Here is an 18,270-nt window from a genome sequence, read left to right on the forward strand (position 1 = left end):
GGAGGTGAACACAGAATGTAAATGTACATATGGTTTACTGTTAAAATCTACAGCTGAAACTTACCTGATTTTGTTAACCAATGTCATCACCAAAAAATAAGTTAATGAATAAAAATAAAAATGAGTAAAGATAAAAAAAGAATAAAACAGATTAAACTATTACTGCTTAGTGATGTATAGGTAGATAAATCTATAAAGAAAAGTCTGGAGGCAATTGTCATAAACATAAGGATAGTGGTACACTATCCTCCAATTAAAGAGGTTACTGTGATGGAGAAGGAACACACAGGTGATTTCTAGGGTATTGGCAGTATTCTATCTCAGAATGGCTGGGAGTTGTAAAGATTTGTGCTTTCTTATCATATTCTACACATTTGTTTTATGTACTTTATATGTTATAGTTCAAAATTTAAAACAGGTTTTAAAAAAAGCAAGCTCAGGCATCTACTATGTTTTCTTAAATTCCGTATTTGCCTATTTGGCATCCATTAATCACACAGCCAATTATATTAACTGTTTTCTTATTTTGTGTGTTCTTGATGCTCTGGCATTTGTGGCTGAGCAGGCGAGGGAGACTGCTTCACCCAGGGCTAATTCTTAGAGATAGCGAAAAGGTGGGCCAGGAGCACACATCTCATATGCAAACCAACAAATTCCAAGTCTACAGCTCCAACCTCACTGAACTCTTACATACCAAGTCAGTGTTCCCCATGCCTTGTAACAACCCAGAGCCGAGTACCAGCAAACTAAAGACCACCGTAGAGCCCAAAGCCTGCCAGAATTTTTTTACTTTTATTTTTTATTGAGAAATAATTAACATATAACACTGTATTAATTTAAGTGCAGAACACAGTGATTTAGTATGTGAATACATTGTGAAATTACCACAGCAAATTTAGTTAACATCCACCACTATACAGTTACAAATTTTTTTTCTTGTAATAAGAACTTTTAAGATCTACTCTCTTAGCCACTTTCAAATATACAATACAGTATTAACAATTGTCACTATGTTGTACATTACAACCTAAGGACTTATTTTTCTTTAACTGAAAGTTTGTATCTTTTCACCATCTTCACCCCACCCTGACCCCCCCCCCCTCTGGCAATCACCAATCTGTTCTCTGTATCTATAAGAGTTCAGATTTTTTTAGATTCCACATATAAATAAGATTACACAGTATTTGTTTTTCTCTTATTTCACTTAGCATAATGTCCTTAAGATCCACCCATGTTGTTACAAATGGCAGGATTTCTTTATATATATATATATATATATATATATATATATATATATATACACCACAATTTCTTTATCCATTCATCTATTGATGGACATTTAAGTTGTTTCCATGTCTTGGCTATTTTAAATAATGTGGCAATGAACATATGGGTGCAGAAATGGTTTTGAGACAGTGATTTTGTTTCCTTCAGATAAATACCCAGAAGTGAAATTGCTAGATCAAAGGGTTTTTCTATTTTTAACTTTTTGAGGAACCTCCATACTGTTCTCCATGGTGGCTGTATCAATTTACATTCCCAGTGGTGTACAAGGGTTCCCTTTTCTCTATCTCCTCACCAACACTTAAATCTTGTCTGCTATGATTATTAAAAGGAGCTAATTCTAAGCTGTTTATCCTGCTGTGCCTTTCCTGTAGAAATACCAATAACAGTTTTTGCCTAGGCTTTCTTCTTGCTTCTGTTTCTGCCTCCTGACCAAAACTGATGCTTTCCCTGTGTCTCCCTTCTTTTGGAAAATGTAGCCTCTCTATGTCACTACTCAGTCACCTCCATAAATTAAAATCTCACAGGTACAAGTGAGACAGTTACAAAATAATAATTTTAAAAATATTAATAAAATGGAGAAGACTGAAAAAGAAGCTAAATAGGCAGACTGAGTTTTTAAAGATCTTCACCAAAAGTTTAAATGTATTTGCTCCTTGTGGAAGATAAATAGGTAGAAATTAGAGAAGGTAAAGTTAAATTAGGAAAGTGTTGAAACACACAAGAAACCAAAATATCTGAACTTTTCTTCTGATGACAGCAACAGTAAATAGAGCTGGGAGAATTCCGCTTGTGATTGAAGCTCAAATTCCCTAAGGCAAATTTGGAAGTTCTAACAGGGCAGCACAAGCACTCATACATGCTTCTATCACTTCCATCAAGAAAGGGTATAATCTCAAATCAAGCACAAGCTTGAGAATGCAAAATAGTATGGCCACTATGAAAAACAGTTTGGTAGTTTCTTATAAAACTAAACACAGTCTTACTACACGTGATCCAGCAATCATGCTCCTTGGTATTTAACCAATTGAGTTGAAAACATATCTATCCAAAAACCTGCACGTGAATGTTTAAAGCAGCTTTGTTTATAACTGCCAAAAACTGGAAACGATCAAGCTCTTCTTCAATAGGTGAACAGATAAACACTGTCGTAAATTCACATAACGATATATTATTCAATAAAAAGAAATTAGCTATTAAGGCACAGAAAGAAATTGTCTTGACCATACTGCTAAGTGAAAGAAGTTCGTCTAAAGGGGCTACATACTGTATGAATCTTAACTATATGACATTCTGGAAAAGATAAATTTATAGGGATAGTAAAAATATTGGTAGTTGCTAAGGGCCAGTGTGGAGCAAGAAGTGAGGGAGGGATAAATAGGTGAAGCACAGAGGATTTTTAGGGCAGTGAAACTATTCTGTATGATACTGTAATGGTGATATGACAGAATACATTTGTCAAAACTCACAGAACTGCAGAAAGCAAGAATGAACTCTAATGTAAACTGCGGAACTTAATAATAATGTATCAGTATTGTTGATTGACTAACAAATGTACCATACTCATATAAGATGTTAATAATAGGGAAACTTTGTGAAAGAAGTATAAGAAAGCACCTTTCTGTTCAATTTGTTAACTAAAACTGCTCTAAAAATAAGGTCTATTAATTACAAAAAAGGGAGATGAGTACTCTTCAAAAACAAAAAAATGGTTCCGATAGTGCTAGGTCAAATGAATAAAAAATGTCTATTACAGCTTCCTTAAAAACAACAATAGTAACAATGCTGTCAGGAAGAATTCCCTCTAGTATAATTCACAAGCCAAAAGACTCACTATATATAATATGACACAGTATCAAATCTGTTTACTATATAAAACCAGGAAACATTGATGAAGCCATAGAAAATTTGGAGCATCAACTATAAGAAAATTAATTTGATCTTAAGAGGTGAAACAGAAATCATCCCATAATATATTCCCAGGAAGCAGTAACATATTCTCAAGAAAGTTAAGACAAGTGACAAACTATGCGTTATCCTGAATTTTTAATATCATGCATGTAAAATGACACTTCCGAATCCTATCAGGAACAGTCTTTGAGTTTGCTTTTTTACTACAGGCACCAACCAGGTGTTTTATGTCCACAGGCAAGCTCTAACTTGGTCATACTTAGAATACTGATAAGTTCTTAAGACAAAAAATGCCTGTTGTCAAGTTTATTGACTTCCCACCTCCAATTGTTATCTACTTTTGTTCAGTTCCTTCATTCTTACCACAGCTATTGGTCTACTCCTACATTATCTCTTAGTTTTTTGATCCACTGCTTACCATAGCTATCTTTATTAAATTACGTCCTGACTGGCATATCTATAGTATTTCTTCAGTCTTTTAAACATTTACTGAGTGCTTCAATTCAGATTCTGCAAACATTTACGAAGCTCCTTGAAGCTCACTTGACTCTCACAGCTACTCCAAAGAAGCTATTATTACCTCCATTTTATAGAGAAGCAAATATATTCAGAAGTTAAATAACTTGTCTGAGGTCACCCAAATCAAACCTAACTCTATCAACCAAGTCCTGTGCTCTTTCTATGCATCCTTATTTCTCCCTATCAAATTACAAGACACTCTGCTAGTTAGAATTTAAGGCTTTACCTCCTGAAACCTGTTTTTCAAATCCTGCCTAAAAACCTATCTTTTAGACTTAATGACACCACTTGTGTCAAACCTTGCTCTGCTAAGTTCTTCCATTCCCAGTACCTTTTTTTAATATACCACTACTGCTATATAATAACCATGTTGCCCTCACATTTCAAGAAAAATTCTGCCTACAGAATCTCATTTGGGGGAAAAAGAAAGATGTCTTGAGAGGACACTATGGTCCTGTTTCAGCCTACTGTCTTCCTCTTAACAGACTATATATTCTGTAGCAACATCAATGTACTGTAATTAACTGCTTAATAGATTTATGCACTGGACCATACAAACGAAGATGAAGACAGTGACCTGCCTGAGGCAACAATGACAACTGGACATTCCTAGAGCCTCAAAGTAAATGAATATCTGCCACACTGATTGATTTTTTTAGGGGGGTGGAGGGGACCTTAAGACTTAAATCTGACCACAAAAGGAAGTTAATGAAGTTGATGCAAAAAGCTATCTGAGCGCACGTGAAAATTAAACCAGGACACACTTTTCCTGCCATGTTTATTCAAAACTGAAAAATTTACAACTCAAATCAATCACTTTTGATTTTTCCATAGCAAAATTAACAAAGTAGCTCCTTATCTTATAAGCAAATCATCCTCCACTATAGATACTAAGTTTATAAAGGTAACAAAATATGACTGTTTATTTCTTAGTTTCCCAGGGAGGCAGTATAAGTAATGCTTAGGAGCAAAAGCTTGCTGTGATATTGAACCTTTCATTTTGTTTCATCTGAAAAATAGATACAGGTGTACCTATCTCATATGACTTTTGAAAGAAATACCATCATAAAGTCCTGAGCACATTTTTTACATAGTAAGCATTTTTACAGTATTACCTACTATCTCCTTAATTATTGTTTCCTCACTTACAATTTTAAAATTCCTACCACATAGGATTGCTATGAGATTTAAGCACATTGCTTGGTGAATAAGAGGTTCTTATGAAAGCCCATCATTCTCACCCTTTTACGGAACTATATAAGGCCATGGTTGTGGGGAAAACACCTGCTTTTCCAGAATTGTGTATTTCCTTTTGGGGAAAGGGGATATGGACAAGAGAATAGAAAGAAAAAGGTAGTTTTATTGTTATGTAATATAGGCAGTGATTAAATTTCATAATTAAATCACGACTTCAATAATCTGAGGTCATGATTTATGAGCATCAAGGTACAAGGTTAAACTTAGTTAAAAGACATTCAGGGACTAGTACATTGTCTAAAGTAAAACAGAACAACTTGGTGGTAACTAAATATACACACCAGAAATTTAAACATTAATTAGTGAGACATTTTAGAAGTGACTTTGAAAACAGTCTCATTATTTCACTGTCTTATAGAATCAAAACAACATTTTGAACTGGAGTTGAATAAACAGGAAATCTCTGTTGTGATGCTTCATTCTGCTTAAAATTTTGCATTCTTCTGAAATACATGTGTACTAGATATAAAGAAATAAATATTCCTTACCTGTTGTGTTCCATCTGCACTTACAATAGGGGCAGACAGAAGAGAAATATCACTACTTAGAATCTGAGATGTATCCAGGAGTGGTGGATGTTCTGCCATTATCAGTAAGAACTTAATATACTGGATAACCCTCCAACTCTGAAAAACAAAAATATATTGCCACTTATGTGTATATCTTTAAAAATATATAAAAATATAATACATTCAAGATTCATCTCACTCTTTAACCTAAAGATATACACTTGTCAAAGGAAATTTTAAGATATTCTGCTGCCTATTTTTTCTGTTAACAGATCATTTAAAGAAATATATTTTACAACTTAACCAATTGTCAATGTAGACAAGTCATAATAAAGCCAATATATCAGTAGCTTCTATTTAAATTCCATGTCTCTCTATCTCTTTTATTTCTATATAATATTTTATTTAATTTAACCACCACTATAGCTAAACACTGGGAAAGGAACTTAAATGCAATGACTGAGCAAGGCAACTCTACTACTGATTTTTTTCCTATAAGCAGAGGTGATTACGAAGACCCAACTCTCCCTCCTCATCCTATCAGTCTATAGGAACTACGTAAGAATTATGATTTTTCACTGATTCTTCAGACATAGAAAAATGGTAGAAAAATTTGCTCAGAATTAAAATATGAACCTTCAAATTTTAAGTTTTATATTCTGACACTGGCCTGACATTCTGGTTGATTATTCTTTTCTAAGTGTCACCTACTTTATGGACCAAATCATTTCAGTGTTAAAAGTACATACTTCCAGAAATCTAAAATTGTAGACAGAGTATCATTTATATGAAAAGTAAAGGACTTAATGTAAGCAAAAATCATCTATGATATATGTCAACCAACAAAACATCAACAAATTATCACGATGAGCACAACTGAGCTCAATCACAAATTTTACACAACCTATATTGAAAGGCAAAATAACAAATATTTTTAGATGCTTGCAGCATTTTACAATTCAGTCAGTAGTGTTAAAATGTTTAACTTTACTAAGACATTAAAGTCCTGTTATTTATTTTAAAATCTTAAATCTTTGCAGAAACACTCATAGAAGTTGATTTAACTGCAAAACAATTTCCTATTTGGATATATAAAAACTGCTATAAAATTTCAAAAAATATTCCATGCAGGTATCTACTTAAAGATATTTGTTATACACAAGACGACAGTATGAAACATTGTTATTAAACTAGCTCATAAAAATGTGAGCATTTAAACATAACATATATTTATATTATAAACACTATATACATGTATATATAAATATATAAAGGGGAAAATGTAACTTCTAGCTTAATCTGTACTGCTATATTTCTTAAAGTTGAATAAAATCACAAGAGTACTTTATACTTTAAATCATGTCAAGTAATTTCACTCTGTGGAATATACACAGAATTATAAAATGAGGAGTCAATGTACTGTTTTTCTTCTTATATGTAACATAATTTAGTTCAAAAAGAAACATTTTAGGGAAGCTAACTCACAATTAACTGGATAAGTTTATAAGTAATTCATTTTTTTTTGTAAAGCAATTTAAAAAAACAGTAATTTTTTATTTTGTCATTTTATTCTATTTGTAATATTTAATACATATTTAACTAAAACTGCAAACCACCATTATTGCCTAAATTTTAGAACATAATGCTGAAGATACAAGCATAGTCTGGTTTCAAGAGGTGGACTGGAAGCTTTACAAATTTCTTCTGAACCTCCAGTTAATTCCAAGAACAGTGCTATTATGTATCAGACCTGAAGTCAGATAATGTTTTAATATTATCATTCACTTAAGTGTTATCTATAATTTTATTCTTTGCAAAGCTATAACACATCAAGTTTCATTTATGAATTAATTTCTTGTAAGGCCGTATTCACCACAACATATGCAAAGTAGCTGTTTTATTTCAGATTGCAAATCGTAAACTTCAGTTGGCCAACTGAAATGTTGGATTTAGAAACGCAGAAATTCCCTTTATTCCTGCATAGGGAACACTGTCAGCTTCTTTCAATCAACTTCTTCTAATTTTGTTACTACTCACTAACCTTGTGTTCACAAATACCTACTTGTTTGAAGTCATGCATCTATTTTTGTTTTTGTGGTAATGTAATGTTTGATATATGCCAAAAAGAGGAGAAGTGATTTCTTGCATTTGCTAATTTCAGTGAAATAATATTGCCCAATGCCCCATTTCAAGCTATCATAATTTAAAAATTGACCTGAAAATTCCTGAATTTTAACAATCAACTTTTGTACACAAGATGGCTCCAGCATCTCACTGTTTATGTCTATATGTCAATATTTAACTATCTTTGTAGTAATAATAAAATATTAAGATTTTGGGAATTTGGGTAAAGAAAAGTTGGATATATTCGTATTATTCTTGTAACTTTTCTGTAAATCTGAAATTTTAATGAGTGTTTTAAGTAAAACAATATTTTAAAAATATTAATGCCCGGTAGATTGATCTAAAAATAAAGGTAAAATAAGAAAAGCTTCTAAAAGATAGCATAAAAAAACAACTTCATAATCATGGGACAAAGAAAAATTTTTAAGGAGTACAAATATATTTCTTAAGTCATAAAGAAAAAAGAATAATACATTGAACTTCATTAAAACTGAAAACTACTATTTATGAACAAATATCTTTAAGCATTCCGGTCAATGCCAGAGTAGGTAAATGCTGTGTTCATATCCCACAAGACATCAAATTACAGCTAAACTACAGAACTGCCTGAAACCTAGCTGAACAGAAGTCCTATAACTAAGATATAAAGAAGCCATGTCAAGACTGGTAGGAAGGGTGGAGAGATGCTGAATGGGCGGCTCCAAACCCACATGTAGCGGTTAAAAATTGGGAGGGATATCTTGGCTGCAGAGGTTCCCTCAGAGGAGACAGGAGTCTCAGCCTCACACCAGGTTTCCAAGCCCAGGGTTCTAGTGCCGGGAAGAGAAGTCCCCATAATTCCTGGCTATTAAAAGAAGGGGAGGTGCTCACTTAGGCAGCACATATGCTAAAATTGGAATGATACAGAGATTAGCATGGACCCCCGCGTAAGAATAATATGCAAATTTGTGAAGCGTTTCATATTTTTTAAAAAACAAAAAATAAACAAACAATAAAACCAGCAGGGGTTTGGTCTGAGTAAGCCAGAAGGTGGCTGACGTTCCAGGGATTCCTCTTAAAAGACCCATTCATGGAATTCTGTGCTGGCCGACCCATTCACTCTGAGCTCCAGCACTGGGGCAGCAGCTTGAAAAACACTGGGGACATACAGGGAGGAAATGAATGGCCTGGATTAACAGCAAGGTGTGGAAGGGCAGCCTTCTCCCAGACAGAACTAGCATTAACCATTGTCCCTTTGCTAAACCCTCCGACCACCTAGTGAACAGACAGAGGCAAGTCGCATTCTAATTCTCCATCAACCCAGCTCACATCATATGCCCCACCCTGGTGATTCCCCGAGAGCCCACGCCTCCCAACTTATAGTCCCACCCAAGCCACTTCCAGTGACCTTTCCACACAAATGGCCCATCTTGGATCATGCTACAGACTTGCCTAAAATCTCTTAAAGGTTCATAAACCCAAATAAGCAGCCAGTGGCTGAAGCATACCCAATACCTCTTTTTAAGCAGCCAAAACTAGGCATTAGTGGCTGCCAACCTCAGTTCTTAGCTTAGCATGTCCCAGGCACCTCCAAAAACAACACAAGTGGCAACCATCTGCAGATCACATTGTGTCTCCTATCAAGGTGCTCCTAGCAGGGGACAGGAAGTGGCTGTTCTTGGCTGGCAAGAGAACCCCTCCCAAGAGGCCAGCACCAATACACATGATGGCTAGCTTCAAACCACACCAGAGCACCGCCTAAGCACCTTCACAAATGACACACTCAAAGGGCAGACTCAGTAGGCACCACAGCCATGCTAAAGCGAATTTTGCTCTGTAGGCTCAGCCCCTGCCCGTCAGCTATTCAACCAGTCACCAGCCAGTCCTCACAACCAATCAACCCAAGGGTCAATCTCTCCCACTGATGTACAAATAGCAATAAAAGCTCAACTAAAACAGGAGGGCACACTCAAACAACACAAGGGATACACCTGGAGCACCCAGCTCAGCTGACCAGGAGACTGTGCCACTGTGCTCCACAGCACACCTACTACATAAGGCCACTCTACTAAGACCAAGAAACATAGATGCGCTACCAAATATATAGAAACAAACACAGGGAGGCAGCCAAAATGGGAAGACAAGGAAACATGTCCCAAATGAAAAAAACAGAACAAAGCTCCAGAACAAGAACTAAACAAAATGGAGAGAAGCAATCTACCAGATGCAGAGTTCGAAACACTGGTTGTAAGGATGCTCATTGATCTCAGTGAGGACTGATGAAGAGATAGGAAACACATACATGGAGACGGAAAACAAAAAGGAGAAATAATACGATAACTGAAATGAAGAATACACTAAAGGGAATCAACAGTAGATAAGATGAAGCAGAGGGTGAAATAAGCAATTTGGAAGACAAGGTAGCAGAAAACACTCAATTTGAACAGCGACAAGAAGAAAAAATCCAAAATAATGGGACAGTTTAAGAGGCCACTGGGACAACATCAAGCATGCTAACATTCACATCATAGGGACATCAGAAGGGAAGAGAGAACAAGGAACTGAAAACCTATTTGAAGAAATAATGACAAAATACTTCCCTAACCTACAGGATGAAATAGACATAACATACAAGCTCAGGAAGTACAGAGAGTCCCAAACAAAATGAACCATAATCCCAAAGAGGTCCATACCAAGACACATCATAATTAAAATGACAAAGCTTAAAACACAGACTCTTAAAAGCAGCAAGGGAACAGTAGTTAGTTACCAACAAGCAAGAGCCCATTGAATGCCAGCTGATTTCTCAGCAGAACCTTTGTAGGCCAGAGGGATATTTTGTGCCTCTGGCACAAAATTGTCAAACTGCTAAAAAGCAAGGATATACAACCCAGATTACTCTACCCAGCAATGCTATTATTTAGAACTGAAGGACTGATAAAGTTTCCCAGACAAGAAAAAGCTAACAAGAGTTCATCACCTCCAAGCTAGTACTGCAGAAATGTTAAAGAGACTTCTTTAAAAAAAAAAGATAAAAAATATGAATTGAAAATGACAATAACTACACATCTACCAACAATTAACTTTAAATATAAGTGGATTAAATGCTTCAATCAGAATACATAGGATGGCTGAATGGAGAAGAAAACAAGACCCTTACCTATACTGCTTACAAGAGACTCATTTCAGATCAAAGACGTACGTACATAGCCAGAAAGTAAAGAGATGGAAAAAGATATTTCATGAAAATGAAAATAAAACAAAAAGAAAAGAAAGAGAAAAAGGCTGGGATAGCAATACTACACCAGACAAAACAGACTTTAAAACAAAGGCTATAAGAAGAAACAAAGAAGGACCCGGCAATTCCACTTCTGGGTATTCATCCAAAGAAATCCAAAACATTTCTTCAAAGGGACATGTGCATCCATGTTAACTGTAGCATTATTTACAATAGCAAAGATATGGAGACAACCTGGGTGTCTATCAATAGAAGAATGGATAGAGAAGAGGTGATACATATATACAATGGAATATTACTCAGCCATAAAAATGAATGAAATCTTGCCATCTGTTAACAAAATAGAAAGACCTAGAGGGTACTGTGCTGAGTGGAGCCAGCCAGAGAAAGACAAATGTCTTAAGATTTGATTTACATGTGGAATCTAGAGAAAGAATAAACAAACAAAAAGGAAACAGGAAACAGGCTTATTGAGAGAGCATTCTGATTGTGTGTGGGGGGGTGGGGGGAGTTAGAGGTTAGAATATGTGAAGCAGGGGAGAGGATTACGAGATACAAATTGGTAGTTACAAAATTGTCACAGGGATATATAGTATAGGGAATATAGTCAATAGTATTGTAATAACTATGTATGGTGTCAGATGGCTATCAGTTTTATTGGGTGATCATTTGGTAAGTTATATACATGTCTAATCACTGTGTATACATCAGAAACTAATATAGTTTTGTATGTCAACTGTAATTGAAAAATGAAGAAGACATTTTTTATTAAAAAAATGAAAATAAGTATCTTTAAGAAAATGAAAAGGCAAGTCAGACTGATACTTATAACAAACATAATTGAAAAAGACCACATATTTAACATATATATAGGCTTCCTACTATTGATTTAAAAAATAGAAAGTGTCAAGGAAACTGAATATGCTTTTCACCAAAGTATAACCTCGAGGGACCAATAAACATATAAAAAGATTCTCGAATTAATTACTAGGAAAAAGCTAATTAAAAATCATAATGAAATACCACCACATACTCAATTGGATAATAAAAATGAAAAAGATCGACAATATCAAGTATTAGTGACTGTACAGAGCAACTGGCACACTCATATGGCATGAAAACTCATAAAATCACTCCAGAAACCAATTTAACATTATCTATCAAAGCTGAACATATAAATATTCTATGACCCAGTTATGATCCAGCTATTAGACTCCTAGTAGATACCAAAAAGAAATGTATGCACATGTGTACCAAAAGATAAGTCCATGAAGGTACAAAGCAGCACTATTCTTTAATGGGTCCAAACTGTAAACAGCCTACATGTCCGTCCACAGTAAATGGTAAAGTGTATCTGATTCATCCAATTGGACTACTATATAGCAATGAAAATTAATACAGGAAACAGCACAAATAAATTTTTAAAATAAACTATGACTCAGACATAGAACACATACTATGCAACTTTATTTATAGAAAATTCAAAAACTGATAAACCAATCTATGATATTAAAAGTCAGGATAGCAACTGCCTTTGGAGAAGAAGAAAGAATGGGGACTGGAAGGAGCATGAAAGTAGTTTCTGGGGTGCTGGTATTGTGCTATGTCTGGATTTGGGAGGCTGTTATGCAATAACTGCCAATACATTATTCTGTGAGCTGTACACCATGTACCTTGGTGTGTGTACCTCATAAAACTATTTTTGCAAGTTAAAATGACCACATGATCATCTCAACTGATGCAGAAAAAGCATTTGACAAGATTCAATGTCCTTTCATAATAAAAAGTCAATAAACTAGGAATAGAAGGGTCCTATCTCAACATAATAAAGCCCACAGCTAAAATCATACTCAATGATGAAAAACTGAAAGCTTTTCTTCTAAAATTCAGAGCAATGCAAAGATGTCCCTATCTCACCACATCCATTCATAATGTTAGACATAGTACTGGAAGTCCAAGCCAGAGCAATTAGTCCCAAAAAAGAAATAAAAGACATCCAAATTGGAAATGAAGATGTAAAACTATCTTTGTTCACAGATGGCATAACCTTATATGTGGAAAGACCTAGATTAAAAAAAAAAAAATTCGGTAAAAAAGCAAGATACAAAACCAGCATTCAACAATCAGTTGCATTTCTATACACTAACCAGATAATGTGAAAAGGAAAGTAAGAAAACAATCCTATCTATAATTACATAAAAAAAAGAGTACAATATTTAGAAATAAATCTAATCAAAGAGGTGAAAGATTTGTATGCTGAAAACTACAAAGTATTGCTAAAAGAATACATTCTAAAAAGATATCCTATGTTTATAGACCGGAAAACTTAATATTATGATGATGTCTGTACTACTCTAAGCACTCTACAAATTCCATGCAATCTGTCAAAATCTAAATAGGATTTCTTGCAGAAATAAAAAAAAAAAATTCATTCTACGATTCATATGGCATCTCAAGGGATCCCAAACAGCCCGAATAATTTTGAAAAAGAACGAAGTTGGATGACTCAAACTTCCTGATTTCAAAATATATTACAAAGCCACAGTAATCGACACAGTGAGTGGTACTGGAATAAAGACAAACATGCCAACAGAAGAGAATAGAGAGGCCAGACATGAACTCACGTATACAGCCAAATAACCTTCAACAAGAGTGCCAAAACCACTCAATGGGAAAAGGACAGTCTCTTCAACAAATGCTGATGGGAAAACTGCATATTCACACGCAAAAGAAAGTAGCCCGACCCTTATTTTCCACCATATATAAAAATTAAAATGGATTAAAGACCTAATTGTATGACCCAAAACTATAAAACTCCAAGAAAACAGGGAGAAAGCTTTATGACACTGGCCTTGCTAATAATTTCTTAGATATGACACTGAAAGCAAAAGCCACAAAAGCAAAAATAGACAAATGGGATTACATCAAACTCGAAAACTTTTATGCATCGGAGGACACATTCAACAGAGTGAAAAGGCAACCTACGGAACAGGAGAAAAATAGTTGGAAAACTTTGCTTCTGCTGTTACAAAATACCATAGACTGGGTGGCTTAAACAACAGACATTTCTCATAGTTCTTGATTTGGGTGCCAGTATCATCAGATTCTTGGTGAGGGCCCGCTTTCTGGCTTGCTAAGAGCCACCTTCTTGTTCTGTCTTCACATGACTTTCTTGTTCTTCTTCACATGAAGAAGCTTTGGTCTTCTTTTCTTTTGTCTCCTCCTTTTTTCTTAGTGCCCTTACTAACCCCATCATGGAGGCTTCACCTTCAGGACCTCATCTATACCTAATAGCATTCCAAAGGTCACTCCTCTTAAAACTATCACATTAGAGGTTAGGGCTTCAACATATCAATTTTGGAAGAACATATTCAGACCATACATTATTCCTCTAGCTCCCCAAAATTCATGTCCTTCTTGCATGCAAAACACCTTCATTCCAGGCCAGCAAGTCTTAACTCATTTCAACATAAACTCTGAAGTCTAAAGTCTCATCTAAATCAGATTTGAATAAGACCGAGGTACAATTCATCCTGGGGCAAAATTCCTCTCCAGTCATGAATCTGTGAAACCAGCTAAGTTACTTGCTTCCAAAATACAATGGTAGGATAGACATTCTCATTCCGAAACCAGAAATCAGAAGGGTGACAGGTCCCGAACAAGTTCAAAACCTAGCAGGCAAATACCATTAGACATTAAGGCTCAATAATAATCTTTTTGGTTCCATGCTCTGCCCTCCGGACCCAATGGGGTATGGCATCATCACCACAAACATTCTTTCAGCTTGATGGAGACCACTGAAATGGCTTTGTTGAGCAGAGGTCCAATCCTCTGTACCTTAGGTGTAGGTAGCCCTCTCCTCAGACCTGTGGTGGGAGTGGCAGCCCTGATGACCTCTGAATCAGCTGTTGGGTACTTCTTCCTTTTTCTTGAAGGATAATAGAGGTTCATAGCCTAGCTTCATTCCCTTCCATTTTCTCTTTTTCCTTTAGTCCCAGCTGGCAACGTTTTTGCCAGTATAATTCCATCTCTCTTCCTGGCTTCTGCTGAGATGCTGATTAAGTCCATGGCTCACACCCATACTAATATCCTTACCAAACAGTTGGTCAGTCACACTCTTGGTGTTCTCTTCCAAACATGCTTCTTCATTTTTTGCAATCTGAATAGGCTGAGATTTTTCCAAATCCTTAAGTTCTGGTTCCTTTTTAGTTAACAAATCCTTCTTTGATGCATATCTCTTCTCTCACATTTTACTATAAGTGGTCAGAAAGAACCAAGCTACTATTCAACACTTTGCTTAGAAACATCCTCAGCTAAATATCCAGTTTTACCGCTCACAAGTTCTACCTTCCACAAAACACTAGAACATGAATACAACTCAGTCAATTTCTGTCCCCTCATAACAAATATCACCTTTTCTCTATTATCCAGTAACGACGTTTCTCATTCCCATCTGAAACTTCATCAGAATGGCCTTTAGTTTTAAGTCCATATTTCTACAAACATTGTTAATAATTATTTACATATTCTCTAAAAGGATGTTTTCTCTCCAGCTCTTTTCTTTCTTTGCTCTCACCAGTCACCAGTTCCTGAACAGCAATCTTTACTTTTTCTAGCATGCACATCGAAACTTTTCCAGCCTCCACCCATTACCCAGTTCTAAAGCTGCTTCCATTCCACACTTTTAGACATTTGTTATAGCAACACTCTACATATCAGTACCAATTATTGTCTTAGCTTGAGCTGCCTGTAACAAAATATCACAGACTGGGTGGCCAGAACAACAGACTATTTCTCACAATTGTGGAGTCTGAGAAGCCCAATATCTGGGTGCTTGTATTACCAGTTCTCAGCGAGGGCCCCCTTATTGGCCTGCAGATGTCTATCTTCTTGTTTTACCTTCACAAAGCCAAGAGAAAGCTCTGCTCTCTTCCTCTTCTAATAAGGGCATTAACCCACATGGGGGCTCCAACCTCACAAACTCTTCCAAATGGAAATACCTCCCAAAGGCTCTATCTCCAAATACGATCACATTGGGGGTTAGGATTTCAGCATATGAATTTGTAGGGGATAGATAGCTCAGTCCATGACTCTATCAAGTTTACAAACAGTACTATTTTCTCAGTCATTGCTATAATGCTGAACTTATATGAGTTTTCTTACTCATATAGTTTGCCACAGTTTTTCTTCCTTAACCTCCTCATTCATATCCATCCATTCTATCTAAATTTCTTCTATTCTAAGGATGCTGCTGTTATGACAATGGCCTAGATAAGACCTAGAATCTAAGGTAGTTAGCTCATGATAATGGGCTTGGCCTGGGGTTTGAAACTTCAGCTCTACTTGTTTAAACAATATGTGAGAAAATACAAAGCAGGATCCTCTTTGGATGACAGCCATAGCATAATTGAGGGACCTATAGGAAAAGTATGTATATTTAGAATGAGAAATCCAATGTATTTTTTTGGTCTTTTGACTTGCCTAAATCAATGAAACTAAAAAATACAGGACTCCATATGTGAAATCATAAAATTATTATATACTCCAAAAATTTTTAGTATCACATTTAAAACTAGAATTCAGGAATACTTGAAAATATACATATGAAAAAACATTAGGTAAAAATATTTAAATTGCAGTAGCAATTGCATTAAGATGGTGGAATTATGGTAACAATTTTTTTCTCTCTTTCCTATTTATATTTTTTTGTAATGTGGATATGGTTATATCATTTTCGTTAAAATTTTGATTTAAAAGTGGCCAGTCTTAAAGAGGCCCAGGCAACTACAGAATCACATTTGGCTTATCAACCATCTAACTACCTTTTCAGGGAAATTTCAATAAATTTTGCTTGAATTTGGACCTTATTCAAGTGACTAATTTCATCTTACAAACTGATATCCTAAATTGCATTTTTCCAATTTAAATCTCTATTTCATTTAACTTTTGGATTTCCTAGCTTCTAAACTTGAGGTTAGATTTTTTTTTTTAAAGGCACTTTAAATAACCCGTAGTATAATTTCCTCAGATGTCACAGGAACCAATCTGTGAAATCATCCTATCATTTATCGGAAACCTAAATCAAATACTTTAGATTTAAAAATAAAATTATATTAGATCATTTTTTCTCTAGACTAATTCATTCCTGCAATTACCCTGTTTGACCTTAACTGTACTCCAGAAACTCGACTGAAAATATATGCAATTAAATGTATTATTTTAGTTCATCTAAATTTCTACACCTTAAACTTTCATTAGGACATTAAAGGATGATTGTGCTTTTTTTAATTTATAAAAGAAATTTGTACTTGTACAGAGAGTAAAACAGGAAAAGGATAGCAAGGATAGTGCTATCAATTTTAAATGACTAATATACAGGAAAAAATACAACTCTTGATCATTCAAAAGTCTTATGATTCACAATTCAGGCTTCTTGTTCTTTCCTTGTTTCTATTCCTTTGGTCATTGGAAGTATAAAAGGAATACTGGTACAAGATTTGGTACAAAAAAAGAGTGCGACTAAGAGTATTACAAAAAAAAAAAAAAAGAGGCAGTCCTCCAATATTGCATTTAGAAGTCAGAAATACTTGGGAAATATTTTCCCACAAAATCATTTGACTAGAAAAATCTCAAGTAGCCAATTACTAAGGTAAATAAATGCAGCATGAATGTACTGAAACATAGTCCTCTACACTTATCTATTACTGTTAAGATACTAAAATTTTATTACCACCTACCATTATTTTGTCTAAGTGCACATCTGAGCACACTTCATTTCTCTTGCACAAAAATTTAAAAAGGAGTCATGTAGGAAATTTTTATTTTATCATGAAAGTTTCAAAACTTTGAGAAAGCTGAACTAATAAACAGTGTATACCGTATACTTGCTATTTAAATTCTAAAGTTAACATTTCCTTTATCACATGCATTCCTCTATCCATCTTTTTAAAAACTGCATTTCAAAGTTGCAGACAGTATACTTCAGTATAAACACTTTAGGTCATCTTTTATTAACTATTGTTAAATATTATCTTTTTTGAAGGCAAAATTCATATGTGATTAAATGCACAAATCTTAAGTATGCCATCATGTGAGATTTCTTGAAACGAGTTCTACCATTACCAGTATCTAAGTATTTAAACGCTCACTGTTGCTCTAAGACCATGGTTTTCAAATGTTGGCATGTATCAGAATCACTCTAAGGCTTATAAAAACAGACTGTTGGACTCCTCATCTAGAGTTTCTAATTCAACAGGTGTGGTGAAGGGCCCTATAACTCACATTTCTAATAAATTGCCAAGTTAAGGTGATGCTGGCTAATACCATGAACAAACAGATGTAAAACTAATTTGTACCTAAGTATTAAGTGATAATGTATTAAGTGAAGATGTCAAGTTGCTAACAATGTAAGGTATACTTGAAGGCCATATCCCAGATGTGAATACATTC

At 34.9% G+C, this 18,270-nt stretch overlaps 1 protein-coding gene and 1 non-coding gene across 6 annotated transcripts in view; one reads left to right on the top strand and one right to left on the bottom strand.

Annotated features, from left to right (window-relative positions):
• FNDC3A (fibronectin type III domain containing 3A) overlaps nucleotides 1-18,270 on the bottom strand; it is a 173,911-nt gene that overhangs the window by 143,857 nt on the left and 11,784 nt on the right. For 4 of the 5 annotated variants that reach the window (XM_036228572.1, XM_036228570.1, XM_036228571.1 and 1 more), the window contains exon 2: nucleotides 5,460-5,597. The exons of the other annotated variant lie outside the window; for it this stretch is intronic. In XM_036228572.1, the coding sequence (XP_036084465.1) occupies nucleotides 5,460-5,558 (99 nt within the window). In that variant the 5' untranslated portion in view covers nucleotides 5,559-5,597. The remainder of the gene's footprint in view (nucleotides 1-5,459; nucleotides 5,598-18,270) is intronic. 5 annotated transcript variants of the gene reach the window in all.
• LOC118609461 lies at nucleotides 8,467-8,571 on the top strand. Its single transcript, XR_004953443.1, has one exon. It is a non-coding gene; the product is annotated as a U6 spliceosomal RNA (small nuclear RNA).

The sequence above is a fragment of the Rousettus aegyptiacus genome, unplaced genomic scaffold (assembly GCF_014176215.1).
Source record: "Rousettus aegyptiacus isolate mRouAeg1 unplaced genomic scaffold, mRouAeg1.p scaffold_m13_p_11, whole genome shotgun sequence".
In the NCBI taxonomy this organism is placed as follows: domain Eukaryota; kingdom Metazoa; phylum Chordata; class Mammalia; order Chiroptera; family Pteropodidae; genus Rousettus; species Rousettus aegyptiacus.